Genomic DNA, 27334 nt, shown 5'->3' on the forward strand with positions numbered 1-27334 from the left:
AGGAGCAGCTGTGGCCCGGTCCCCAGCTGAGGCCGCTGCAGCTCAGAGAGGGCGAGCGGCTGGCTCCCTCCTGGGCCACAGCATAGGGCGGAGCTGAAGAGGGAACCGTGGCCGCCAGCCTGTGTCTCCGTGACCTGTGACCTCCAGGTAAGCGGCCCCTCGCCCCGTGGCCATTTGCTCTGACGGACTCCCCTCCCCCATTTCTCCCCCCCACGTCCCCCCTTCGTCCGCCGTCTGTGGCTCAGATTACTTTTCCCGTCTGGCTCCCGCCGCCTGCCTCCTGGCAGATCTTGTTTTACCTCGAAAAGAAATGGATTTGGGGTCTGTAAACCGCCAGCTTCCTGCATTCGCTTTGTGCCACGTGGCTCTGCCCCGGTGCCGCCGGTCCACGTCCCCAATGCCACCCCGCCCCCGTGGCAGCCTCTCTCACCCTCTGACCCCCATGCAGCCCACAGACCCTCCTCCCCTACAGCTCCCGGGACCTGCTGAGCCCGGGCCCCAGCCGGTCACTGGTCCCCCAGGTCCTGCCTGCAGCCTCGTCCTCAAACCAGTCTGGGAGGGGCCGATGGGTTGACTCCTTAGGCAGAAGGGCACTCCGCCTGCCCTGAGCCACCCCCTGCTCCCAAAGGCCACGAGCACCAGCTGGCTCCCGGCTCCCACGGGCTCGGCCTGTGCCGTGCGGCCACCACAGGGGACCCGTCTGCAGAATGGCAGGCGGCACAGGCCTCCCGGGCAGCTGGGTGCCCACCTGGCCCCCTCCCCCTCGCTCAAACCCCCTCCCCCTCCCTCTGCTGAAGGGGGACCAGGTGTGGTGCCCCCAGCCCAGCTGTCTGCCTTGGGATGTTTGCCTTCTGCTGGCCAGTTCCTGTTCCTGCAGAAGGTAGAGCCCTCCCTGAGCCCAGCCTGTGCCCAGGGGCCAGCCCAGCTTCCATCTCACAGTCAGAGCCAGGACGGAGCGTGCTGGGCTGGGAATGGGGGTGGGGGAGAATCTGCCGCTGATGCGTGTGGCCCCCTCTCACCAGCCCGGGAGGCTCCAGGGCCCTGCACCTATCACTGTGGCCAGGTCCGCGTCTACCCTGCGGAGCTCACCCCAGAGACCTCTGAAGAGACAGCCCTGCAGAAAGGCTCAGGGGACTGGAGGCCCCGCCCCTCTCCTCGCTGCCTCCAGGGGCCACCTGCACCTCCCACAGGGACTGACAGGCTCCTGTGGGGGGTGGAGGTGGGGCCATCCTGGTCCATCAGAGCTGGACCAGATTTTTTTGTGAGGGAAACTGAGGCACAGGGAGGCAGAGGGACGTTCTCTCTGTCCTGTGGGCCTCGCACTGCCCACGCTGGTGACGGACAACCTGGTGATGCCACACCCAGCCACTGCCCTGGGAAGCCCTCACCATGGAGCAGGGTTCAGGGAAGTCAGCGTGTCTGCAGGTGGAGCTCCTCGTTTTGTTTACCAGGCGGATCATGTGCAGGTAACTTGACATCCAGCAGAGAGAGGGAGCTCTGCTTCTTGGTCCAGACATGTTCCTCTCCTCACATATGTACCTAATATACCATATATAGGTGTGTGTGTGTGTGTGTGTGTGTGTGTGTGTGTGTATATATAGTCTTAGTAATGTTCTTGCCTCTGTGGGCAAGAGCCACAAGCTTCTACTTCAAAACTGTGTCATCACCATCATCATTACCATCACCACCGTCATCACCATCATCATCACCATTGTCATTACCACCATCACCACCACCATCACCACCACCATCATCACCACCATCACTTCCACCACCGTCACTTGGGGAGACAGCTGGGGGGCAGGGCAGAGTCTCCTCTGGTTCTGGGAATTTTGCGTGACCTGAGCTGAGGGAGGCAGGCTGGACTTGTCTCAGGCGGGTGGGGGGTTGAGAACCCTGAGCTGGGCGTGGATGGCTGGATTCTGTTCTCTCCTTATTCCAATTTGGCCACCAAATGGTTCTCAAGTAAACAAAAAAAAGTCATCTCTGTGGCAGACGCCTGTCTAATTCACCATCTAAACATGATTGAAAATCCATGCTCTGGAAATGGAGGAGAGGAACGTTCCCACGGTAGCTCTGGGGAGGCCGGGGTGTCGGGGCACATGCTCCTGACCTCTCATTTGCTGACGGAGGAGCTCACTCTCAGCAGCCCCACACACCACCCTCACCCTTCAATTAATGAGACGCTGGGATTAGATACCACAGGGAGCAGGGGCTCGGGAGCCATCCCACGAGGTTGCGACTGCTTTGAAGATAAAGTGAGCTCTCCGAGGCGGTTCCCCTGATCCTTTCCCACCCAAACGTAAACACACAGTGTCTGACGCCGCTGAGAACCGGGCCGCCTTTGGGATCTCTGGGGGCAGCTTGCTGGGGATTGTAAATGATGGTTTTGGAACCTACCTCTAAGGGTTTTTAAAATTCCTGTCTCACCAGCAGTTAGAAAAGGTCTCCGCTGAACGGAGAGTCGTGGGAGAATAAACGTCTGTGGGTCTGTGCCTGGTTCCCCGCAGGACAGCTCGCTCAGCATTGGCTCCTCGTGGGTGTTTTGATCTTGACATGGGCTCCCTGGTCCGTGGACGTGGCGGTGGGAGGGCAGTCAGGGCCGGGCTCCCTCCCGTGGAACCCTCGCGGCTGCAGTGACATGCCGTGAGTTTGGCAGCGGTGCCTGGGACATGTGGGCTCTGAAAACCATGGTGATTACTGTTTCTGTCTCAAGGGGAAGGTTCTCAGACAAAACCCGGCTTTTGTTTTGTTTTCAGCGTTTGCATGTGGATCCAGCAGGGGGCAGGCAGAGCCCACGAATGACTGGGCCAGTGGGTGGCAAACTCATTAGTCAGCAGAGCCAACTATCAACAGTACAACAGTTGAAAATTTTTTGAGAGCCAAATTTTTTAAACTTAAACTTCTTCTAACGCCACTTCTTCAACATAGACTCTCCCAGGCCGTGGTATGTTGTGGAAGAGCCACACTCAGGGGGCCCAAGAGCCACATGTGGCTCGCGAGCCTCGGTTTGCCGACCACGGTTTGCTTGACCACGGCCAAGGTGAGCCTCGGGGCCTGTGGGCGTGGGTCCTCTCCCCAGAGCGGCTGTCCGGCCTTCGCCGGCACAGAGAAGGTTCCCACAGTCTTAATGGGAAGAGCAGCCTGCACCCGAAGGGGAGGCCCCAGGCCACGGGCGGGAGCCCTGCAGTCTGCAGTGACACGCATGACGATATAATGAGAACGTTAATGTGTGGATAGAACGGAGAGCAGCGGGGCACCCTTGTGGGCCACCGGGGCCTGGGCACCTGAGGAGGTGGTCTTTGTCCCATCCTGAGGGAGCGCCCGCACGGGGTGGGCGCTGTCTCTGCTGGCGGCCACCGCAGCCTGGTCTGTGAGGGTGCGGGATGGGAGCTCGCAGTGGGTTTGTGCCAAACTGGCTTCCTGGCTCCGCTCCTTGTGAATGTCAGGGTCAGTCTGTCTGCAGCTGGCAAGTCGCCTCTCGTGGTTCTGACGTGATGGCACCGAACCTGCCCGTCAGTCGGTCAGAAAAAGCTGACACCTGACAAATTACGGAGTCTCCATCCACAGACACGTTCCATCTTCCATCCATCCATCCATCCATCCATCCATCCATCCTTCCTTCCATCCATCCATCCATCCATCAATCCTTCCTTCCATCCATCCATCCATCCATCCATCCATCCATCCATCCATCCTTCCTTCCATCCATCCATCCATCCATCCATGTATCCATCCATCCATCCATCCATCTATCCATCCATCCATGCATTCATCCATCCATCCATCCTCCCTTCCTTCCTTCCATCCATGCATCCATGCATCCATCCATTCTTGCATTCATTCATTCATGCATTTATTCTTTTATTCACTTTTAAAATGTATTTTTATTGATTTCAGAGAGGAGGGAGAAGAAAAGAGAGATAGAGACATCAGTGATAGGAGAGAATCATGGATTAGCTGCCTCCCGCATGCCCCTCACTGGGGATGGAACACACAACCCGGGCCTATGCACTAACCCAAATCAAACTGTAGCCTCCTGGTTTCTAGGTCACTGCTCACCCCCTGAGCTGCAGGCAGACTGTGCATTCTTTATCAACTGCTGGGTGTGAGCCTGAACCTCGTCATGAGGCAGGAACGTCTGGTGAGCTCAGCAGGGTGGTGGCGAGCGGGCGGGGGCACTGCTGGGCCTGTCCCTCCTCGGGGACCCGCTGCCGGCCTCCGCCTCCGCCTCACCCTGGAGGAGAGTAGCTGCCCAGCTCTCCTCACTCCGGGTTCGGGGCGTGTGCTTCCATTTCTTTTCTTTCTTTCTTTCTTTCTTTCTTTCTTTCTTTCTTTCTTCTTTCTTTCTTTCTTTCTTTCTTTCTTTCTTTCTTCTTTCTTTCTTTCTTTTTTAAGTTAATGATCTTTAAATATATATATATATATATATATATATATATATATATATATATTATTGATTTTTCACAAAGAGGAAGGGAGAGGGACAGAGAGCTAGAAACATCGATGAGAAACATCGATCAGCTGCCTCCTGCACACCTCCCACTGGGGATGTGCCTGCAACCAAGGTACATGCCCCTGACTGGAATCAAACCTGGGACCCTTTGGTCCACAGGCCGACGTTCTATTCACTGAGCCACACCCGTTTCAGCAAATTTCTTCATAGTCCAGTCCATGACCTCCCCCTGCTGTGAGCAGTACCCAGCCGCCCTCAGGAGGGGTCTCCTCCGAAGATGGGAGGCAGCATTTGGGGTGGGGCTGGGCGTGAGGTAGGGGCTACCCCCCAGCCTGGGGGTGAGGAGCCTGCCTGGAAGACGTGCCGGGTGACGAGTGGTCATTCCTGGGATGGCACACGTGTCCCGGTTGGAACACGCAGGCTTTTGAGGGCGGGGGGGGGGGGCAGCTTTGTCTGTAATCGGCGCCGGGCTAGGTGACAGTGCACGCTGGAAACACCTGCTTTCATTTGGGCGGAGAGGCGTCTCCCGCTCCCGGTCAGCCCCCACCGTGCCCTCCATGCTGCCGCCCGTCCTCTGCAGTGACACTCTTCAGGAGAAATCTCTGGCTTCTCGCTGGCTCCCCGTGAGGTCCATGTGCCATGGATTTCGTGTTTGTGGGACGGTGACTATGTGAACGGGTCACACACACACACACACATTCACTTACGGGAACGCGGCCGCCATAGAGAGAGCCGCTGCTCCTGGGTGACTGGCTGGTTCTGTGGAGCGTTTGTTTTCAAGATGCACAGGACGTCATGGGACACGGACTTCCACGTTAGTTCACACGACAGCTCTGGTGCATCTGGGGGCTCTGCGGTCCCAGGAGCATCTGAGAAAAACCACTTCCCCTTTTCTGACCTTGATCTATTCCCACCCCTTCTCACCCTGAAACTGTTCCTCGTTCTCCCCGCAAACCCACGGCTGTTCAGAAAGATGGACAGACGGAGAGTCCGAGTTCCGGGGAATTCTGTGTTTCTACGCGAGCGGCTTGAAGTCTTGCCAGGGCCTCTCGGCGATGCAGTGACAGGGGAGGGGCGGCCGGTCCCTGGCAGAGCTGCCGGAGCACGAGGGCGGGAGGAGAGGAGCAGCGCCAGCCCTGAGACCCTGATATGTGCGGCTCTGAGTGCCGAGCACCGCCCGCCACGGCACGCCTGTGACCCACACGCCTGTGACCCACACGCCTGTGACACGTGAAAGGTGGCTGTCCGGGAGTCCTCTCTGAGCTCAGCGTCTTCCCACGAACAGCGTCGCTTCCTGTTCGAACGGCCCCTCTCCGTCTCCGGACCCGCTCCTGGGAGCGCCTCGGCCGGAGGCTCCGTCCCCCGACAGGGGCATTCAGGCGCTGCCTTTCCGGCCGCACGGAGGAGTCCGCCCGGCAAACACCGCAGGGGAAGCGATTGGCCCTCACACAGAGGCCGGGGCTGTCGCGGGATCTTGACTTTGAAGATGTTTAAGACAAACACGTGTGGCCCCAGCTCAGGCCCTGAGCCCTCTGGACCCCGTGGCCCCCTCCGCGCTCTCTCCCAGGGGGATGGAACCCCAGGCCTTTATTTTCTGGAGCCTCAGCACGGTCACGGGTGGTTAACCATTAACCTGGCCAGACCCTCAGCACTCGCCCAGCCGGCTGCCTGGCAGCCCTGACGCAGGGCCGTGCACCACGGCAACAGGGTCTGCCCCTCTCCCGCCCCCCCCCCCCCCCCCCCCACTCAGAGCCCCAGCCCTGGAGGCATTACGCTCTCTGCACACAGAAGCATCATTTCCTGCCCAGAGATGGCAGTTAGCGCACTGAGGGGGGTGGAGTGTGGGCTGGGGCTGGGGGAGTGCGGGCCGGTCCCCTGAGTGCCCCCCCCTCCCGCCAGCAGCACTGGGTCAGGAGAGTCCCTGGGAGCAGCTAGGCGTGGCCGGAGCCGGCCTCGGGCAAACCTCGTGAAAACAACAAAGCACATTGGGGTCCGATGGTTCGTGGCCGGCGGCCCCACGGGGACCCGGGGCTGCGAGCCTGCAGCCCTCTGTGTGCAAGATCCCGCTCTCGCTGACAGGCAGCTCCTCCTCTGCCCCAGGCCCCACGGACCCCCTTCCCGGTGCGCCACCCTCTCAGCTCTTTCCACCACATCACCGGAGTAGGAGGGGGAGGACCCCGGGCGGACAAGACGGGTGCACTCTGAGCTCTGCCCTCGCTCAGGGCTCCACGTGTCAGAGCTGGGCGGGCACGGGCGAGCAGCAGCGACTGAGGCTGTGTTCTCACCCTACTGCCTGGGCGGGCCAGGCGGGAGGAGGCCTGACCCCATTGCAGCCCTTCCCTCCCCCAGGGAGACATCACAGCCCAGTTCCAGCCCAGGAGAGACCCCAGGCTGGGCTAGGGCTAGGGCTAGGGTTAGGGTTAGGGTTAGGGTAGACATAGGATTAGGATTAGGTTAGGCTGTGGTTTGTTCTCAGCAGCTCACTCTGAAGCACTGCTAGTCCCTCCCGGTGCCCATGGGAATCCGAGACGGGCTGTGACTGAAACCGTGTCCGGGCCAGTCCTGGGAGAGGGCTGTTCTCTGAGGGAGGTGCGGAGTCTCTCTCAGCGGCCACACCAGGCCCCTGGGGGACAGTGCGGGCGGCAGTGCGCTCTGTCCTTTTCATTCGCCCACAAAGGCTGTTCTGGAGCGAAACTGCTGTCCCCTCGGGAGCCCCTGGGGGACGGCCGGTCCCTCCGCGACGATGGCTCTGCCCCCCTCCCCTCCCCACCCGGGGCGTGTGCTCAGGCGCTCAGCTCCAAGGACAGAAGCCGGGATCCGTCTGTCCCGCTGCTGCCGATCAGAGATGGAGCCACAGCCCCGGAGGCCTCTCGGCCGCTCAGCCTCTGCTGCTGCTCATGGGACCTGGCCTGGGGGGCACAGCAGTCGCCTGGCACACCACAGCCGCCCCTCACCCCTCACCCCGCACACCGCCCCTCACACCACGGCCGCCCCTCACCCCGCACACCACGGACCGCCCCGCACACCGCAGTCCGCCCCTCACCCCGCACACCGCCCCTCACACCACGGCCGCCCCTCACCCCGCACAACACGGACCGCCCCGCACACCGCAGTCGGCCCCTCACGCCGCACACCGCCCCTCACCCCGCGGACCGCCCCTCACACCACGGCCGCCCCTCACCCCGCGGACCGCCCCTCACCCCGCACACCGCCCCGCACACCGCAGTCCGCCCCTCACTCCACGGCTGCCCCTCACCCCGCACACCGCCCCTCACCCCGCACACCGCCCCTCACTCCACGGACCGCCCCGCACACCGCAGTCCGCCCCTCACGCCGCGGCCGCCCCTCACCCCGCACACCGCCCCTCACCCCGCACACCGCAGTCCGCCCCTCACTCCACGGACCGCCCCTCACCCCGCACACCGCCCCTCACCCCGCACACCGCCCCTCACTCCACGGACCGCCCCGCACACCGCAGTCCGCCCCTCACTCCGCGGCCGCCCCTCACCCCGCACACCGCCCCTCACCCCGCGGCCGCCCCTCACCCCGCACACCGCCCCTCACTCCGCGGCCGCCCCTCACCCCGCACACCGCCCCTCACTCCGCGGGCCGCGAAGTGTGAGCCGCTCCAAGGCCGAGGCCAGCTCGGCCCAAAGCACGATGGGAGGTTAAGAGGCACATGAATGCGGGGAAGGTGTGCCGAGAGCTCACTGCTCATTTCTCCACGAGCCGGGCCTCAGGGTCTCCCCGCGCAGGGGCCGTCCGGGGGCGTGTGGAGCCGCGGCCTCCAGCTTCTCGGGCTCACCGGCCCCCACTGGTGGCCCCTGCTCCGGACGACGGACTCCATCCCCGTCCTCCGAGGTAAGGACCGGAGGTTCCCGGCCCGCTCAGGCCTCGGGGCTGAGCCGCTGCCCTGTCCCAGGAGGACCAGCACCCCTTCCCGGTGGCTGGGAGGGGGGAAGGCGGGAGCTGAGGGGGGCCCACGCCACCGCCATCCATGTCCCCACCCGGTGAGGTCACACCCAGGGCGCGGCCGAGGCAGAGGGCCCAGGCGAGCGGTGAGGTCTGAGCTCTGCTGACACCCGGCTGGCCGCCCGAGGGGGGACAGGGAGCCGGGAGGGAGGGCAGAGCACGTGGGGAGCCGGCCCCCCACGGCCTCTCACCCGCGGGCGGGCTCAGCGTGAGGGGCGCCGGGGAGAGCCGGGGAGGGCGCTGCAGCCGGCGGAGGGGGCTGTTCCTTCCGGCGGAACGGAGGCGGGAATGGACGGCTCACAGTGACAGTGACCGGGAGAAAGCCCGGAGGCACGGCCCTGGCAGAGGAGGCGAGGGGCAGTGAGTCCCCGGAACAGGAGGTGTGGGTGCCCCACGCAGGCCTGACAACGGCCAGGACGGGCTGGGCTCCCGGCGTCGGGGGAACAGAGGAGCAGGGGCGTGGAGAGGGGCTGCGGGGCGGCAGGTGTGAAGAGACGCCCCAAAGGGCTGTGAGCCCGAGTGTTAGAGGAGAGGCCCCTCGGGGACAAGCAGTGGGAGCTCAGACCCGCCACCCTCAGCAAAAGGACGGTGTGAACAGGGAACCGGGGACTCCTCAGCAGAAGGACTGCATGAACGGGGACCCCTCAGCAGGAAGGATGGTGTGAATGGGGAACCGGGGACCCCTCAGCAGGAAGGATGGTGTGATCGGGGAACCGGGGACCCCTCAGCAGAAGGATGGTGTGAACAGGGAACGGGACCCCTCAGCAAAAGGATGGTGTGAATGGGGAACCGGGGACCCCTCAGCAGGAAGGATGGTGTGAACGGGGGACCCCTCAGCAGGAAGGATGGTGTGAACAGGGAACAGGGAACCCCTCAGCAGGAAGGATGGTGTGAACAGGGAACAGGGAACCCCTCAGCAGGATGGTGTGAATGGGGAACCGGGGACCCCTCAGCAGGAAGGATGGTGTGATCGGGGAACCGGGGACCCCTCAGCAGAAGGATGGTGTGAACAGGGAACGGGACCCCTCAGCAAAAGGATGGTGTGAATGGGGAACCGGGGACCCCTCAGCTGGAAGGATGGTGTGAACAGGGAACAGGGAACCCCTCAGCAGGATGGTGTGAATGGGGAACCGGGGACCCCTCAGCAGAAGGATGGTGTGAACGGGGAACCGGGGACCCCTCGGCAGGAAGGATGGTGTGAACAGGGAACCGGGGAACCCTCAGCAGGAAGGATGGTGTGAATGGGGAACCGGGGACCCCTCAGCAGGAAGGATGGTGTGAACAGGGAACCGGGGACCCTTCAGCAAAAGGATGGTGTGAATGGGGAACCGGGGACCCCTCAGCAGGAAGGATGGTGTGAATGGGGAACCGGGGACCCCTCAGCAGGAAGGATGGTGTGAACGGGGAACCGGGGACCCCTCAGTTAGAAGGATGGTGTGAACAGGGGACAGGGACCCCTCAGCAGGAAGGACGGTGTGAATGGGGACCCCTCAGCAGGAAGGACGGTGTGAACGGTGACCTCTCAGCAGAAGGATGGCGTGACTCAGATCGAAAAGCAAATGCCAGGTTTATTCACAGGGGGTAGACGGGGTTCCATCCCTCCCAGTTCTCTGCGGGAGCTGGCCTCCTGAGCCCCGAGGGTGAGGCTGTGCGGGGACAGGAGGCCCAGACGCCTGGGAGCCTGGCAGTCTGTGTCTGAGTCTGAGTGTGTCTGTGTCTGAGTCTGCGGGCGGCTCCGGGACCCAGGCTCACTGTTCTCCATGGACGTCTGACGGGCGGGGAGGGCCCTGGCCCCGGCCAGCCCTGCACCTGCTCCTCCCTCAGCTCCTGGGACGACGGCGACTCCAACAAGCGGAACTTCAGACCACAGATCGGCAACAACACGGAGAACCCACAGCCGCGTAGTAAACAGGTGGACAGCTGGACTTTGTCCTCGGCCAGGGAGGCCCTGAGCCCGCCACCCCCTCCCCTCCCCGCTCCTCCCTGGGGGATGGCTTCTGGAACACAGGTGCTGGGCCTCTCCCAGGGCCATGACCTTCAGCGGGCCTCACCCAGGGCCATGACCTTCAGCGGGCCTCACAGGGTCGTGACCTTCAGCAGGCCTCACACCAGGGTCATGACCTTCAGCGCGGTGGGCTGGAACCGGCAGATCTTCTTCTTCAGGGCCTTGGAGGCCTTGATGCGGCAGAGCCGGGGCACCGGGGACAGGGGCGGCCGGGAGCCGGGGGTGCCCGGGGGCTGTGGGGGGCTCGCCGCAGGCCAGGCTGGCCGGCTCCCCGCGTCGCGGACGCCGCCATGGGCACCGGGCAGGCGGGTGCGGGCCGAGAGCTCCACGGATGACCGCCACCTGCGCTGCCTGTGCCGGGCCGCCTCCCGGGGGGCCGGGGCCTGGGCGGGCGCCCCGAGGCCTCCCTGGATGGCCACCGGCCCGGGGACAAGGAGGGACACCGGGAAGAGGCTGCACTCGGAGCAGGAGCGGCCGGGAGCCTCCCGCGCCTGGGGGGGCCTCCTCCTCAGTCCAGCGCCCCACGCGGGGGGCGGCTGGGGGGCCAGGAGGGCGCCCCCGGGGGGCGGCTGCCTCCCTGGCCTCGGCGCCTTGCTGCTGGCCGCCCTCCCCATCTTCACCGCCTTCCTGGTGGGCAGGCCGGGGCTCTGGCCGGTGTGCGGCCCCGGTGGGGCAGCACTGATGGCGACGGAGTGGGGGTGCACCCGGGGCCCCCGGCCCGGCCTGGCGGGCAGCCTGGCTGGGCCCTCTCGGCTGGTGGGAGCCGCCTGCTGGGCTCGGGGTACACCCCCTAGCTGAGGGGAGCCCGGGATGGTCCCCGCACTGACGCAGCTTCGGGGGGGTCTCTGTCCCCCCTCTGGAAGGCTGCTGAGGGTCGGGGGGCTCCCCAGGGGCACAGGTCCCCGCTGCTCGAGGCTGTCCCCACCTGTGTTCCCCCTCAGAGCCCCCCCTTCCATGCCGGCTCTTCTGGGGGAGCAGGCCAGCCCCTCTGGGTGACACCCCGTCTCGGGTCTCCAGGACGGGGGTCCCTGCTCCCCCACACGGCCTCTTGGGGGGCCCCCCAGGCCCCGCAGTCCAAGCAGCTTGTCTATGTAGGCTCGGGCCGCCCCGGGCTCGGGGGCCGGCCCCATCCAGGCGGGGCGTGGCACCGAGGGGCTGGGAAGGGCCTGGCTTGGGGGCGGCGGGGGGCTGTCCCGCTGCGGGGGCCCTGTGGGCAGAGCGAAGAGGGGGCTCTGCAGAGCCACGGCGTGCAGGGGGCTGGGGTACAGGTACACCTCCCCGCCCCCCTTGGACACCAGGTCGCGCTGGTACTTGGGGTCCAGCAGGGGGGCCAGGGGGCCCAGCCCACGGCAGAGAAGCACTGAGGACGTGGTGCTGCCGGCCGCTGGGGGCCCCGCCGCAGCCCGGAGGACGCGCTCGAGGTCACCTGGGGACGGGGAGAGGAGGGGCCGGGCGTGAGGGCGAGCTGGCACAGCCCCAGGCACAGCCCCCTCCCGGCACAGCCCACCGCCCGGCACAGCCCACTGCCGGGATGGGCCTTCCCACCCTTCCCGCTCTCCTCACCGGCTCTCCCCACCACCCCTCCTGCTCTCCTCACCACCCCTCCTGCTCTCCTCACCCCCTTCCCGCTCTCCTCACCGGCTCTCCCCACCACCCTCACCGGCTCCCCTCACCCCCTTCCCGCTCTCCTCACCCCCTTCCCGCTCTCCTCACCCCCTTCCCGCTCTCCTCACCCCCTTCCCGCTCTCCTCACCACCCTCACCAGCTCCCCTCACCCCCTTCCCGCTCTCCTCACCCCCTTCCCGCTCTCCTCACCCCCTTCCCGCTCTCCTCACCCCCTTCCCGCTCTCCTCACCCCCTTCCCGCTCTCCTCACACCCTTCCCGCTCTCCTCACCTGTGGACACGGGCCTGGGCTGGGAGGGGCCCGCCCCATCCTCAGGGGCCGGAAGCCCCCGCACAGACAGGGGTGCCCCGCACACGGTGGTCTCATCGGCGGACCGGGGCCGGCTGGCCCCCGCGCTGGCCCTGGCCGAGGGGGTGCGGGGCGGCAGGGCCCCGAGGGAGCAGGACGGGCGGTCGCTGCATACGGACGTGCAGGAGGCAGATAGGGAGCCGGAGCCGCCGTCGCTCATCTCGTAGAAGCCTGGGTGCAGAGAGGGCAGCGCAGGGCGTGGGGTGGGTGTGTATATATATGTGTGTGGTGTGTGTATGTGTGTGTGTGTGTGCGTGTGTGGTGTGTGTGTGGTGTGTATATGTGTGTGGCATGTGTATGGGTGTGTGATGTGTATAGGGATGTGCATGTGCGTGTGTATGCATACATATGTGCATACGTGTGCCACACACACATACCCACGAGTGTGCAAAACTTCTATGTATGCACACGTGCATGAACACACATATATGCACCTATACACACAAGCATATGGCTTACATGTGCACACACGTACATGTTCATACATATTCACACACGTGTGCCTACACACATGCAAAACACACGTTTATACACACATGTCTACACACGCGCATGTGCATCTATGCCTATTTTGTGTGTGTGCATACATTCAAGTGTGCCTGGTGTGTGTGATGTGCACACACATGTGCCTGTCTCTGTGTGGTGTGCATGTATACACATGTACACACACGTGCCTGTGTCTGTGTGTGGCGTGTACCTGAGCTGGGCCGGCTGTCGCCGTCGGGGCCCTCGGGGGGCGTCCTGTGCACGTCGAGCTGCAGCTCGCTGATCCGCTGATCCAGCTGGTCCAGGTGGGCTTTCAGGCCGAGGTCCTGGCGTCGCAGCCGGAGCTGCCCAGGGAAGAGCAGACACGGGACACAGGCGTTTCCATCGTGGACACAGGCCAAGCCCTGAGGTCCCTGTGCCACGTGCACCCTCACGCCGGCAGCAACCCGCCCGCTCACAGGAGAGGAGCCTCGGACCCTCCCGCCCGCGGTTCCCTCTTGAACGAGCCGGCAACGGGTCACATTTTACGGCAACGGGACACGTAAAATACACACACGTCTCAGACGGAGGGGTGGGGGGGCAGGAACACCAACAACAAGGACCCTCATCGGTCCTCCTCACGCCCACACTGGACTCGAGCCTGTACACGGGCCTGTGTCCTGACCAGGATCGAACCCAGGACCCCTCAGTCCCCACTGACCCACACCATCCAGGGCCAACTGGGTTCTTTTCCTACAGACACAGGACACCACCTGCCTGAGGGGGATCAGGAGCCAGCAGCACAGAACCCCGGTGGCAGGCTCAGCACGCAGAGGCCCACCTGCTGCCTAGGTTTCTGCATGTGTTATACATGCACTGCACAGGTGTTCATGTTATACAACATGCAGTACACATGTGTATTGTATACCACACACAAAGCACACATGTGTGTATAGACAATATACTATACACATAGCACACGTGCACATTATATACTAGTATGTGACACATGGGTGTTTATATTATATAATACACGTGGGCATGCTATATAATTTACATGTGTACATTTTATAGAACATATAATACATGTCTGTGGTTAGAGCTCATAATACACCCACACATGTTCACACACAAATGTGTATATTACACAACATGGGTATATACCTGTGTATGGTAGCTATGGCATGTGCATGTATCACATACCACATGACACACGTGGGGAGAGCTTATCCTGCATGTTCACACGTGCCGGTAAGTGCAGGTGAACCACTGGCCCCGAATGTTTCATAAATGCTGATTTCTTTTTTCAGCGATAAAACCTCACCGTTCTCAAGGTCTGCTGCATACACTTCTTGTTTTGATTAACAATTAATTTTGGGGAAAATAATTAACTATTGTAATTCCGTGGTTCGTCCTGTTGAAGGAAATCATTAATTGCGTTTCGATTGTGCCAGGGAGACAGGAAGTCCCGAGGCCAGTTATGGGCCCGGAGATTGCTCAGTGACCTCCCTGCGGTGAGAACGCGGCGGCGAGGAGGCGGCCGTGCAGGGCAGCGCAGGCCGGACGGCTCCCCAGGAGGTGGGCGCCGGCACGACGCAGGTTCCCGGTCCCTGAGCCCGCGGGCGGGTCCCCGCCAGCCTGTCCGTAGCCAGCTGCCGGGGACCACGAAGGCGCTTCAGGGCTGCGCACCACACACGGCCTGAGGACACGGCCGGGGCCGCCGCGGCCCTGGGCTCAGCCTCCGCTGCGGCCGCTCGGGAGGGAGCAGCTCCGGGCGGTCTGCCGCCGCGGCCACAGGCGCCCTGCGGTGGGCGGCCCCTCCCTCTCCCTGTCCTCTCCCTGTCCCTCCATCGGCAGCCACGGCCGGGCCCGGTGAGCCTCTGGGACGGCAGGCAGGAGCCACCGGGGTCCTCGCTGTGACCTGGAACACAGGTCTCCCCGAGGGGTCAGGGGTCAGGGTCAGCCCCAGGGCCACACGGCGTGGTGTCTGCCCGGCCCCGGCACCAGCGGTCCCTCGCGGTGCCTGTGCAGCTGCTGGGACTTGGGGCAAGTCAGGACCCGCAGAGTCAACCCCGGGGAATTCCCACTAACATCCCAGGCCGCTGCCTCTGCCTCCCCTCCCGCCCCGGCAGCGCCTCCTGCTGGCGGAGCCTCCTGCCGCAGCCTCCTCAGGGGCTGGCCCATCTCCTGAAAGGAAGCAGGTGGCACGGCCGCCCAGGTGAGCACAGGCTGCCCTGACCAACCACGTGACTGCTGGGTCAGAGGTCACGGCTTCCTCACAGGGCGCGGTCAGTACTGAACTCTCCTCTCTGAGACAGCCGGCCGCCCGCTGCCCCGGGCGCACCGACCAGGGCGCAGACCAGGAACCGGTGAGTGTGATTGAGGGGAGCTGGGCTCACCCTCCCCGGGAGCCTGCAGGGTGAGGCCCTGTGGCCGGTGGGTCCGGATGGTCCATAACCCTCCTCCTGCCTGGGCGTGGGCAGGGCGTGTGCACGTGTGTGTGTGCGTGCTGGGAGTTCCTGGTCCATGGGGCTGGGACGCACCTGGCTGTACTCTGCACCCAGGGCAGGGACACTCCCGCCTGGCCCCGAGCTTTGCGCTGAGCTGATGTCACACCTGGTCTCCGTTCGGATCACGTAATCCGCCCAAGAACGAAGTCCCAGCACACGGTCTGCATGTTCCTTCTGGTCCCACTTTTAAAACTTTAAACAAAGAGCCTGTTTGATCCTCCCCTGCACAGGCTGCTGTAATTAAAGGCTGGTGCTCACGGGCGATTTGTTCCTGGAAGTTAATCATCAACCTGTGCAACCCCCCCTGCTGCCCCCACATCTTCCCCACCCCCAAACAAGCACAGCTCAGGGCGGCCCCAGCCTGCAGCACGGGCACCCCAGCTCAGGGGTGGGGGGAGAGGGTCCGGGCGCAAACACGCCTCACTGAGCACGCTCCAGGCAGGTAGGGGGCTGGGGCCTGGGGGGCTGAGGCCTGGGCCCCCCCCCCCCCCACCCCTCCGCCCTACGGCAGCGCTGGACCCCGGGGACGGCTGCAGAGGGTGGGAGACCGGGTCCTGGGCCTGGCGGGTCCTCCTGGCCACTCGGTAAGCACAGCGGCTCTCACAGGGACGGACCGAGGCTCTGGAGTTGGATGAGAACAGCCCAGAGCCTGTGTGTTTCCCTTAGAAGCTGTGACCCCAAACTCCGAGCTGGTCCCCACCAGGACGGAGCCGCACAGCCGGCCGGAGCAGGGGACCCGCAGTGTCTGTCCACAGAGGGCCTGGCTGGGGGTCGCGGAGACCCCCCACCTCCCCCGCCTGGGACCCAGGACCCGCCTCCCCCCGCTGGCCGGGCTTTCCTCAACCTGTTGTCACAATAACAGACCCCACACCCCACACATTCCGGGGCCCTCGGGGTGCGCTCTGCACAGGCACTCCCGCCCGGAACCTGCGGCGGGGAAGCCGGACAGGGCCTCCCCCGGAACCTCTCAGACGGACCCCACGCACTGTCCTCAGGATGGCGGGAACACAAGCCCATGCCCCGTGCCCCGTGTCCGCGTCCGCGTCCCCCAGTGGCTTCCAGGATGGGGGGGGCCTGCGCCTGGCCCCCTGGCCCCCCCCCCCGGCCCCCCTTACCAGCCGCTCCTGCAGCGCCGCCAGCGCCGCCTCCAGCTGCTCCTGTCCGCGGGGCCCGCGGGGGGCGGCGGGGGGCCCGGGTGCGGGCAGGGGGGGCTCGGCCAGGGCGCCCTGAACCAACGCCTCCTGCTGCTCCCGCAGCCCCTGCAGCTCCCGCAGCCCCGCCAGCGCCGCCCGCAGCCGGGCGCCCACCCTGCGGCGGTCCCAGCCCGCCAGCCCGGGCTCCCCGGGCGCCCCCATCCCGGCTCCCGGTTCCCTGGCTCCCAGCTCCCTGACTCCCTGGCTCCCTGGCTCCCAGCTCCCCGGCTCCCGGAGGCCCCGCCCTGCCCCGCCCGCAGGTGGCCCAGGTGGGAGGGACCTGTCGGCACTGGGAGGGCAGCCCTGGCCCCACCCCGAGGTCAGAGCCTGGGCCCCGGAGGCTGAGCTGGGAGCCAGGACCCTGGGCCCCAGCCATTGGTCCCTCCCAGCGGGGGGCGGGGAGGAGGAGTGCGGAGAGGGAGGGGAGGGAGGGGAGGGGAGGAGAGGAAGGGGAGGGAGCAAACTTGGAGAAAACTTCTGAAAAGACGCAGTGTCCCGTGAAGCCTGCGTACACTGGGCGTGTCTGCCCTTTGGACCCGGCTTGTCTCTTTACAAATAGCAGCCTCGGCCCTGGCCGGTGCGGCTCAGTGGACAGAGCGCTGGCCTGCGGACCGGACGGTCCCAGGTTCGATTCCGGTCAAGGGCACATGTTTGGGTTGCCGGCTTGGTCCCCATAAGGGGTGTGCAGGAGGCAGCCGATCCATGATTCTCCTCATGGATGCTTCTCTTTCTATCCCTTCTCCCTTCCTCTCAGAAACCAATCAATATATATATTTAAAAAATAGCAGCTCCGTGCAGCTGTGCTCGGCAGAGCAGGAGCCCCCGGGTGTGGGCAGCGTCCGGCTGTGATGTGATGGGCCTTCCCCGGTGGCTGACAGTGAGGCTGACGGAGAGGCTGATGTGCTAGGGGAGCGGGTGAGGCCCCTTCAGTACAGGCCCCGTGAGGCACAGGGATAGGACAGCTGTCTCCTAACATGCTGCCCAGGTCAAGCGCTCCGGACGCGGTACCAGCCACCACTGAGCAGCCTTGTCTGTCTGCTCTAACCCCGCGTGGTCCCCCGCTCAGGGAGGCCCCCCACCATTCCTCCTGCCTCCGTCCGACCCCTCCAAGGCTCCCCTCCTGGCCCTTCCGCAGCCTCACAGGACTGCCCCCTCCCCCCGGGCGGTCACCTTGCAGTCTCTCAAGTATCCGGGGCCTTGTCCTGCGCTGGCCCTGCCGCTGGGAGGCAGGTGGGCTTCTGTTCAGGGCTCACCTTCCCCACCAGCTCCGTTCTGACTCTGCAGCGTCCCCGGCCTCCCTCCACTTTAGTTTTCTTTGAAAAAATATCTTTATTGGTTTCAGAGAGGAAGGGAGGAGGGGGAAAGAAATAGAAACATCCATGATGAGAGAGAATCATGGATTAGCTGCCTCTTGCACGCCCCCTACTGGGGATCGAGCCCGAAACCCAGGCCTGTGCACGTGGCTGGAATCGAACCTGGGACCCTTCAGTCCGCAGGCCGATGCTTTATTCATGGGCCAGACCAGATCCTGTTTGCCGTCTGCGGGCACCGCATGGTTTGCCCCTCACGGTGGTTATGGCTCCTCCCTCCGCCCGCCCCCACCCCGGGCTGCAGGCTTGGTGAGAGGGAGACGGTGGTTTCAAACAGAGGCAGCTGAGCCGCCCTGGGTGGAGGGCGGCACGGCTCCAGCAGCTGCCGAGAGAGCGGCTCACGGCTCTTCACCGGGATGCCGGCAGAGGGTGCTGGGCCGGCAGTTCAGCCGCTTTTCCCTCGTGGTCATGCCTGACCCGCGCCGGCTCCGGGGAGCTCGCCTCGTGGGGAGGCGACGGCTCCTCGCAGTCTGACGCCACACATCTGCGTGGGGACGGCCGACACCACGGCCACGTGGGCATCTGCGGGTTCAGCTCACACCCCAGCCCGGCAGCCCGGCCCGCTCCCCCTCAGGCCCCCCGCGGGCGTGGCCCACAGCTGCCCCAGGTGCGCTCGGGGGCTGGCTCTGGTCCCTTCACCGGCTCTGTCATGGGCGCGGCGAGTCCCGGCCGGAGGCCCCCAGGAAGATGGCGGGAACCCTGGTGTGCTGACTCAGTCCTCCCCTCACCGGGGCACCGCCTGACCCACAGCCCAGGCGCAGCAGCTGGACAGCGTTTTCGGAGAAATGTGTTTTCAGTGTCGGTGAGAGCGGGCAGCGAGGCGCAGGGTCTGCCGTGCCCTGGGCTCAGGAGTCCCCTGCACCAGGGCTCCCCCACGTGCAGGACAGGCCCTCTGCCTGGGACCAGGACCAGAGAGCATCTGGCACCGTGGCGCTGGGCCCGTGGGGGCGCTGGGCCGTGGGGAAGCTGGGCCCGTGGGGAGCTGGGCCGTGGGGAGCTGGGCCGTGGGGAGCTGGGCCGTGGGGAGCTGTGCCCGTGGTGGAGCTGGGCCGTGGTGGAGCTGGGCCGTGGGGAGCTGGGGCTGTGGTGAAGTGGGGGCCGTGGTGGATCAGGGCCCGTGGGGGAGCTGGGCCCGTGGTGGAGCGGGCCCGTGGTGGAGCTGGGCCCGTGGTGGAGCTGAGCTCGTGGTGGAGCTGGGGCTGTGGTGAAGTGGGGGCCGTGGTGGATCAGGGCCCGTGGGGGAGCTGTGCCATGGGGGAGCTGTGCCGTGGTGGAGCTGGGTCGGAGGTAACCTGGGTTGGAGGTGGAGCTGGGTCATGGGGGAGCTGGGCCGTGGTGGGCTGGGCCCGTGGTGGCGCTGGGGCCGTGTGTGTGGCTTCCTTTCCCACCCTCATGTTGGTTAAGCACACCCCCGGGCATGGGCTGTGGGAAAGCAGGGCCGGAATGAGCTCAGGGTGGGACAGGCGGCCAGGAGCTGGGAGAACGGGGTAGGGAGCACACCCTCACTGGGCGCTGACCGCATTACACAGACACGCCCTCACTCAGCGCTGTTACTCCGCACTCCGCCCGCTGCCTCCATGCCCTGTGCCCGCTGCCCTCCGCACTGACACCTGGGCGTAAGCGGAGCCACACCCAGGAGCCGCCCCTCACACCTGTCCTCACCCAGCCCTGCCCCGCCGGTGCTCCATCTGCCCTCCCGGCGGGGCGGAGGCTGGCAGAGGTGCGGGGAGGAGCAGGCCACCCCCTCAGGTCCACGCATCCCCTCCTGGCCTTGCCCCACCTCTGGCCCCAACTCAGGAGAGTGGGAGGCAAGGGATTATGGGAAAACTTTGGGGAGAAAACTTTAAGATGAGAAAATTGTCTTTTCCTGACAATACGCACCACAACCTCCTGGGAGTCCCTGACCCCTCAGCTGGAGCCGAGAGCCGTGTCCTCTGTCCACTGCGGTGTGTGTGTGTGGAGGGCAGGCACTGCCCACACGTGTCGGTGGAATGCGTGTCCATCTGACTGGCTTTTCTGAAATTATCTCCTCCCACACTCACCCCGTCCCAACCCCTGACACCCCAACTGCCTCATCACCCCACACCTCTCCGGTCTCCGGGTGGAGCGGCCTGGCCTGACCAGACTGAGACAGCCTTGCCTGGGTTCGCCGGGTGGAGGCAGCACCGGGTGGGCGTGTGGGGTACCGGGAGCCTCGGGGAGCCTGCCAGGCAGGGAGGGTTGTAGGAAGGGGAGAGGTGGGTGGGGAGGAAGCATTCCGTTCTTCCTGGAACGGAATTCTATTAATGTTTCCATCGAGAGATAAATCGCAAGCAGATCTCAGAGCAGTGGGGCGAGCTCCTCCTGAGGGAGCCCCCCCTGTGGCACCTCTGTTCCCCTCCTTCCCCCCGGCCTCCCTCCTCCCATCCCGGCCTCCCTCCTCCCATCGCGGCTCCCCTCCTCCCCCCGGCCTCCCTCCTCCCATCCCAGCCTCCCTCCTCCCATCCCAGCTCCCCTCCTCACCACCCCCCCCTCCGGCTCCCCTCCTCACCGCCCCCCCCCCCCGGCTCCCCTCCTCCCGCCTGGGTTCCAGGGGCCCAGGTTCCGTTCCCGTATCTGCAAACAGCTTGAGCCTGTGGCCCGTCCCCTCTGCAGGGACCCGATCCGAGTGTCTGGTGGTGTCTGAGTGAGGGACAGGCCCCCACACAGGGTCATTCTGACAGTCAGCCCTGCTGGGAACTGCAGACACAGGGGGTCCTTCACAGACTCGGGCCAGGTGTGATGTGGTCAGAGCCCGTGGCTCAGGCTCAGGCCTGCAGGGATGGCAATTTCTGGTGTGAGCAGAGCGCCCCCTGGTGTGCATGCGGGGAACCACAGCAGGTGTGAGTCTTCCTCCTGCAGATCAACTTCAACACTCCCCTGCCCCAGATCACGCTTTAGAAGCCAAGGGGGCCTCGCGGGCGGCTCAGCGGCGACCTGGGAGCCAGGTGGCCACGGCTCAATTCCAGCCAAGGGCGCGTGCCCGGGGGGCGGGCTGGATCCTCAGTGTGGGGCGTGCAGGAGGCAGCCAGTCCGTGACTCTCTCATCATGGATGTTTCTTTCTCCCCCTCCCCCTCCCCTCCTCCTCCTCCCCCTCCCCCCTCCCTCTCCCTCTCCTTCTTCTCCCTCCCCCTTCCCCTCCCCCTCCCCCTTCCCCTCCCCCTTTCCCTCTCCCTCTCCCTCTCCCTCTCCGACACCAACAATAAAAAATATATATTTCTAAAAAGCCAACGAAGATAAGCTCATTTCGAGTCGGTCCCCGCCTCCTCCCGGGGCTCCTGAGAGGCCTCCTCCCGTCCCTGGTCCGACCCCTCCTCCCCCTCCTTCTGTGTTCCCTGTCCTTCCCACTTGCCGGGACTCAGGACCAGGGTTCAAATTCAGACTTTGACAATAACCCCTCCCCCCACCCAATTTGGAGAAGTTACTTAAACTCTCCAAGCTCCGTTCCCCACCTGCAAACCCGGGGTGGAGTGGGTGGGCACGCAGCTGGGGAGTTGCCGGCTCCCCCAGACGTCGGCTCCCCCAGATGCTGCTCCCAGCACCGCCCCTGGGTCATGGGTCATGGGTCACAGGTCACGGGTCACGGGATGGGGCCAGGGAGACACCCCTTTGTCAGCGGGACCTGGGTTCCTTGGGGGACATGGCCTGGAGCAGGCAGAGCCGGCGTGTGCACACCGGCCAGCACCACGGGACCGCCTCCTGGACTCTGTCCGCTGTTTGCCTGGCTCCTGTCTATAACGAGTCACTGTCCACGACAGTCAGAGGGACGAGGCCCGGGCGTGGTGAACGAGCAGGCACTGGGGATGCTGAGAACTCACTGGGAACCCGAGCACCCCTCATCGCTCAGCCGCGCTGCGTGCGTGTGTGTGCATGTGCGTGTGTGTGCGTGTGTGTGCGTGCGTGTGTGTGTGCGCGTGTGTGTGCGTGTGCGTGTGTGTGAGACCAGAGAGAAGGACAGGTGGATGGACGAAGAGCGTCCTTCAGTCATTCCCGAAGAACCGCCGGCACCTGCTCTGGCTTAGACGCCGCAGCAGGGAAAACCACACCAACCCGCCCCCATGTAACTCGCGGAAGAGGTGGTGGGACTCAGAGGAGTGGCCATCGCGGGTCTGCTCGCCCGGCCACGGGTCAGGAGAGGCTGCGGGCTCCGACCACGGGGTGGGGCCGGGTGTGTGTGTGTGTGGGGGGGAGTGACCAGGAGGTGGTGTCTCTGGAGCCCTCGAGGGAAAGGAATCGCTCGGCCCAAAGCAGGTGGGGGAGGCGGGCACAGGAGACCTCGATGCCGGGCCGGCGAGGGCAGACAGCGGGAGGGGCCGGGCGCCGGGGCCCCACGCACAGCTGTGGCCGCGAGCGCGCAGGTGCCGGCGCCCTGCGCCCGCCGGGCCGGAGCCTGGCCTCGGGGGGTCTCGGCCCCAGCCCGTCCTCGGGGGTCTCGGCCCCGGCCCGGCGATGGGAGCGGGACCACGCCTGCCCGACTTCCGGCTTCCCACCTCGGAGCCGCCTTCCTGCCACAACCGGGGTTCCCTCGTCTGTCCTCTGTCCCAGCGCTTCCCCCGGGGATCACGCTCTTTCTAAAATACGTTTTTATTGATGCCAGAGAGGAAGGGAGAGGGAGAGAGAGAATCACTGATTGGTGCTTCCTGCACGCCCCACACTGGGGACCAAGCCACAGCCCCGGCCTGTGCCCTGACGGGGAATGGAGCTGGGACCTCCTGGTTCAGAGGTGGATGCTCACCCCCTGATCCCCCTGGCAGGGCTGGGTGATTCGTTCTAATAAGCCGAGTGCCTCTCTCTCTCTCTCTCCCCCTCTCTCTCTCTTTCTCTCTCTCTCACAGGATCCATCTGTGTCCCTGGAGCCGGAGCAGCGAGGCTCCTGATGACATGGCCTGGACTCACTCCACTCCATGGCGTGCGGCCGGACGAGGTTGTGTGGGGCCTGGCTTCCCAGGACTCAAGGCCATGAGGACAGACCAATGGAGGAAGCTGAGGCCACGGAACAGACCGATGGAGGAAGCCACGGGGACAGACCGGTGGAGGAAGCCGAGGCCATGGGGACAGACCGACGGAGGAAGCCGAGGCCACAGGAACAGAGTGATGGAGGAAGCCGAGGCCACGGGGACAGAGTGATGGAGGAAGCCACGGGGACAGACCGGTGGAGGAAGCCACGAAGACAGACTGATGGAGGAAGCCGAGGCTGCCGGAGGAGGGACCTTCCCAGGTGAGTCGGCAGCCCCTGCCGAGGCGAGGCCGCGGGGGACACCACAGAGACGCAGACCGTTGCAGTCTCCCTTGTGTCTTTTACTTTTTTGGGGGACACCCTATATGTCCCGTGGGTGCTGGGTCAGAACCAGACTCAGGGAGGGGACATGGCAAGGCCACCCGACCCCGAAACTCTGCGCTCAGCACCATTTCAAGAACTTTGATCCCCCGGAGCCCAGCGGGTGTGAGAGACACAAAACCGTGTGCTGGCTGCACGCTGTGCCTGAGCCCGGCCTGCCCCTCAAACCCCCCTGCCTGTCTCCGTCCGGTGGAACCATTCCCTGTGGCCCCACTGTGTGCTGCCGGAGCCCCCGGAGCAGGCTCTGAGCTGCCGGGTCTGGACAGCTCCCTCTGGGGCCTGGAGTCCCCGCTAATGGAGGCCGAGGAGCAGGCCTCATGGTGCAGTTCCGCCTCCGGCCACCAGGGGCAGCCTCGGCCCGCGCTGGACCAGTTCCGGGGGCTGAGGACGGGGAATCCAGGCCCCCATGTCCGGTGCGCTGGGCCGGGGTCTGGGAGCAGAGGGTCCGGCGGCCGTTGGGGGGCTGCAGAGGGTGGGGTGGAGGAGATGGTCTCTGTCCCCCCCAGGCGCAGGCGGCTGCTGACCTGGATTGGGGACCAGCGCTGGGAGAGGCCTGAGGATCCGCCACCAGATGGCGCTGTAGCCCAGGGCTTGTCCTGGGCCAGGTGCGGGCTGTCAGTGGGACTGGGACCCTGACCCCCCCGGGGGGACTGAGCCCACGCCCCGGGGTGCTGACCAGCCACGCAGCCCTGTCCATGGGTCTCGGTGGTTCGGGCGCTGGGAGAAGTGGGTGAGGGTCAGACCTCCGCGTCCGGCCATGGGCAGGTGGCCTGGCGGGGAGGGGGGCCAGGTCCCCAGAGCAGCAGGGACAGGAGCTGGAGAAGATGGGGCGCAGGCCCCAAGCCAGGGTCAGAGGTCATCATGGGGCCATGGGGCACAAACGCACATGCACACACACATGCACACATACGTGTACTGGCGGGGGCAGACCCGGCCGGTCAGGGCAGGAGGCCTGGCCCGGGCACCCCCAGTGAGACCCTGGCAGGGGCTGAGGGGAGGTGCAGGTGGGGTGCAGAGGTCTCATCTCTGTGTGGATCCTGGGTCTCCCCCACCCCCAGACCCTGGGGCCCCCCGTTCTCCAGCCTCTGCTGCGCCCACAGCTCCCGCACCTGCAGGCAACAAAGCCCCACTCAGCGCCTCCTTTATGGTAGACGGTTCTGCGCTTTGATGTGAGTGTTTGCACCTTCGGGCAGCAACGGCCGGTCCCGCTCCCAGCGCCGCTTTATTGCTCCCAGGTGCCGGCCGTTGCCGATAAGGGTTGTGCCTCCTGCTGGCAGTGCCGATCGGAGGAGAAAGGGCGGGTGTGGACGCGGCTCAGCTGCCTCCTCGGAGCACCTGCATGGCCTGCTCCAGGGGCTCTTCCCCCGCGTCTGCTCACAGGAAGTCCCGCCTCCGTGTCCCGTCCGTCAGCACAGCCCCGACAGGTAACGTGTCCGTGTGACTGAGGCACCTGCTCCCTCAGGACACACCTTCCTGGTGGGGGGCTCACACGTGCCCAGGTGGGGGGCTCTGGGCCCGAGCCCTGGCGTGGCTGCTGCCTGGAGGGGCCGGAGGCGCCGTGGCACCTGTCCCTCTGCACTGACCTGGCCGCAGATGCCCGCTCTGGCCCGGTGTCCCTGTGTCTCCCGTGGCCCTTCCCTGGCATCCGTGAGGCCTTGACCCCTGGCGGCCCCGGGCGGTCCTCCGAGGGGACACAGCAGGCGCTGGCGGTCCCGGTGTCCTCGCCTCCATCCCCTTCAGGCTCAGCTGGTTCCTTCAAAGACAGGCGAACCCAGACGGCTCAGGTGAAACGGTCAGGCCGTCTCTGAGATCAGGAGCGGTGTGGTGGGCCTGCCAGGGGAGGCAGGTGCCCGCGGGGAGGGGACGGGGTGCTGACACCGCAGGGCGATGCCCCCTCGGTGCCCGGGCAGCGGGGCAGCCCGGCCGGAGATGCTGGGGTCCAGGAAGGTCCCCCCTGGGCCGTGCCCACTGTGTCCCCCCGTCCTGAGTGGCGGCACGGGGTGTGGGCAGCGGGAAGCACGGCTCCCGGGGCCATGCCCTCTCGTGGCCCAGCTGCTGACCGCACAGTGTGTCCACAGACGCCCTCCTGACCTCTGACCCAGAAGCCTCGCTGCCTCAGCAGGCGTCACAACCAGAGGGTGTGATCAGGGCTGACCAGGCCCCAGCCTCGGCCCTCGCACACCTCCCGGGACAGAGCCCAGGCCACTGGGTTACAGAAGAACCCCTCCCCCACGCCATGTCCAGCCCCCCCCCATCTAGCCCTCCCCCAGGCCTGGCCCTCCCCTGTATCCGCTCCCCCTCACCCCCCATGTCTGGCCCCCCTGCCTCCCATGGCCTCTGGGCGAGCTCAGGCAGCACAGCTGGACAGACACGTGGTGACGGTGCGGCCACGCCGAGCCGAGCCCATGGGGCGCATCTCCCTTCTCCCACGGAGGGGGCAGCGCAGGGGGCGCCCCCACAGGGCCCTCCCGAGTGGGCTGGCAGTGAGGCCCCGCGGTCCCCGTGCCCATGAAGATGGCGGAGGCGGCCTCCAGGGGGCCCGAGGGCGGGGGGTAGATGTGCCCCCGTCCTGGGACCCTCAGCCGGGTGTGGGGAAGAGGCGGGAGGGCAGGTGTCCCGGGCCCTGGGGCTGAGGTGGGGGACCGGCCTCGGTTCCGGCTCTGGTTGCGGCCGACCCATTCGCAGCCACGGGGAATGGGCACTGCCCCAGGGGAAGCCCGCGTCCCCGCCCTCAGATGAGAGCTTCGCGGGAAACGGTGTAAGCCGCCTCCCGGCCGGGCCACCTGGGCCACGGGCGGTGCTGACAGACAGGGCGGCCGGGGGCAGGCAGGTGTGCCGGCGGGGGGCCAGGCCAGGTGCAGGCAGCGCCCGGCCCTGCCAGGCCCCTCCCAGGAAGCCGGCGGGACAAACAGCCCGGGGCCGGCCCGGGACAGTCCCATGGAGCTCAGCCCTCTTCCCGCCGGGCCGTGTTTGCACACCTGGGAGCGGGCGGGCTGGAGCCCGAGGCCCGGAACCAGCTCAGCTCATACAGACCTGGACGGGCTGAGGGGGCTGGGTGCCAGCACGGGGGACGGTGTGTGTGTGTGTGTGGGGGGGCTGGTCTGCGGAGAGCCCTGCCCCGGCCCGCCTGCCCCGCCGAGCCTCAGGGGTGCTGGCGGAATGGAGGACCCGGGGCACAGGGGCAAGTTCCCCCCACAGCCCATCCTGCCTGAGGGGTGAGCCGAGGAGGACGGGCCTGGTTCCAATGAGGACTTTGGAGGGGGATCTGACCCCGGGAACCCCCGTGGTCCTGTGCACACCCCCGTTACGGCACTCCCAGAGAGCGGGGCGCAGCGTGGACCCCTCCCGCCCCCCGCAGGGACCTCTGTGCGGGCGCCTCCACCTGAGGCCGCGCTCTGCCTTCCAGCTCTGTCTGCGGCGGGGACTGCCGTCCCTGCTTCTCCCGCACACGCGTCTGAACGCGGGCAGATGGCTCTCCCCGAGCCCGCTGCAGGGAGGCGGGTGCGAGTGCCAGGCCTTGGCGCTAGTCCGTGTGTCCAGGGCCCGGGCCTCGCTGCCCCGGAGCCCCCGCACGCCCAGGGCGCGGCCTTGTGAACGTAAACGCCGTTTCCAATGCTCCTCTCAGCCGGAGCCGGGGGTCTGCCTGTCCTGGGCCCGGGCAGCGGGCGGCCGGGGTGAGGGGCTGGGGCACAGCGGTGGGGTGCCGGGAGGGGGGGCCTGGCGGTGAGCTCCTGGCAGGGGGTGCTGCTCCTGCCTGGGCCCCAGAGAGGGCTCGGAGCGTGTCTCTCCCCCCCCCCCCCCACACACACACCTCCGCCTTGGGCTCCTCCAGCCTGAGGTCCCCGGTCGCTCCTGGGCTGCCCCTGCCACTTCCCCTGCTCCCCCAGGACAGCCCTCTCTCTGCTCACTGTTCATGTTTCTGGGGAGTTTCTTTTGAAGAAAGGAACCAGAGGATGAAGTGGCCCCGGAGACGCACACGTGAGGTCCCAGGCCCAGGCCACACCACTCGGCGCTCCGAGGCCGCCTCCTGGGA

General features: G+C 65.7%; 1 protein-coding gene and 1 long non-coding RNA gene across 2 annotated transcripts; one reads left to right on the forward strand and one right to left on the reverse strand.

Moving 5' to 3' along the window:
• The first annotated feature begins 1302 nt into the window (after nucleotides 1-1302).
• On the forward strand, nucleotides 1303-4114 carry LOC311625268. Its single transcript, XR_014795463.1, has 3 exons — nucleotides 1303-1466; nucleotides 2434-2646; nucleotides 2760-4114. It is a non-coding gene; the product is annotated as an uncharacterized lncRNA (long non-coding RNA).
• Nucleotides 4115-9984: 5870 nt separating this feature from the next.
• Nucleotides 9985-16736, reverse strand: DACT2 (dishevelled binding antagonist of beta catenin 2; the record flags this gene model as incomplete). The annotated part of the gene is made up of 4 exons (XM_084889162.1): nucleotides 9985-11859; nucleotides 12329-12577; nucleotides 13104-13236; nucleotides 16497-16736. 4 exons carry the CDS (start codon nucleotides 16734-16736, stop codon nucleotides 10532-10534), a joined length of 1950 nt encoding a protein of 649 aa, XP_084745288.1. The 3' UTR covers nucleotides 9985-10531.
• Between the last annotated feature and the right edge of the window lie 10598 nt (nucleotides 16737-27334).

The sequence above is a fragment of the Pipistrellus hanaki genome (assembly GCF_964339955.1).
Source record: "Pipistrellus hanaki genome assembly, chromosome: 7".
Classification (NCBI taxonomy): domain Eukaryota; kingdom Metazoa; phylum Chordata; class Mammalia; order Chiroptera; family Vespertilionidae; genus Pipistrellus; species Pipistrellus hanaki.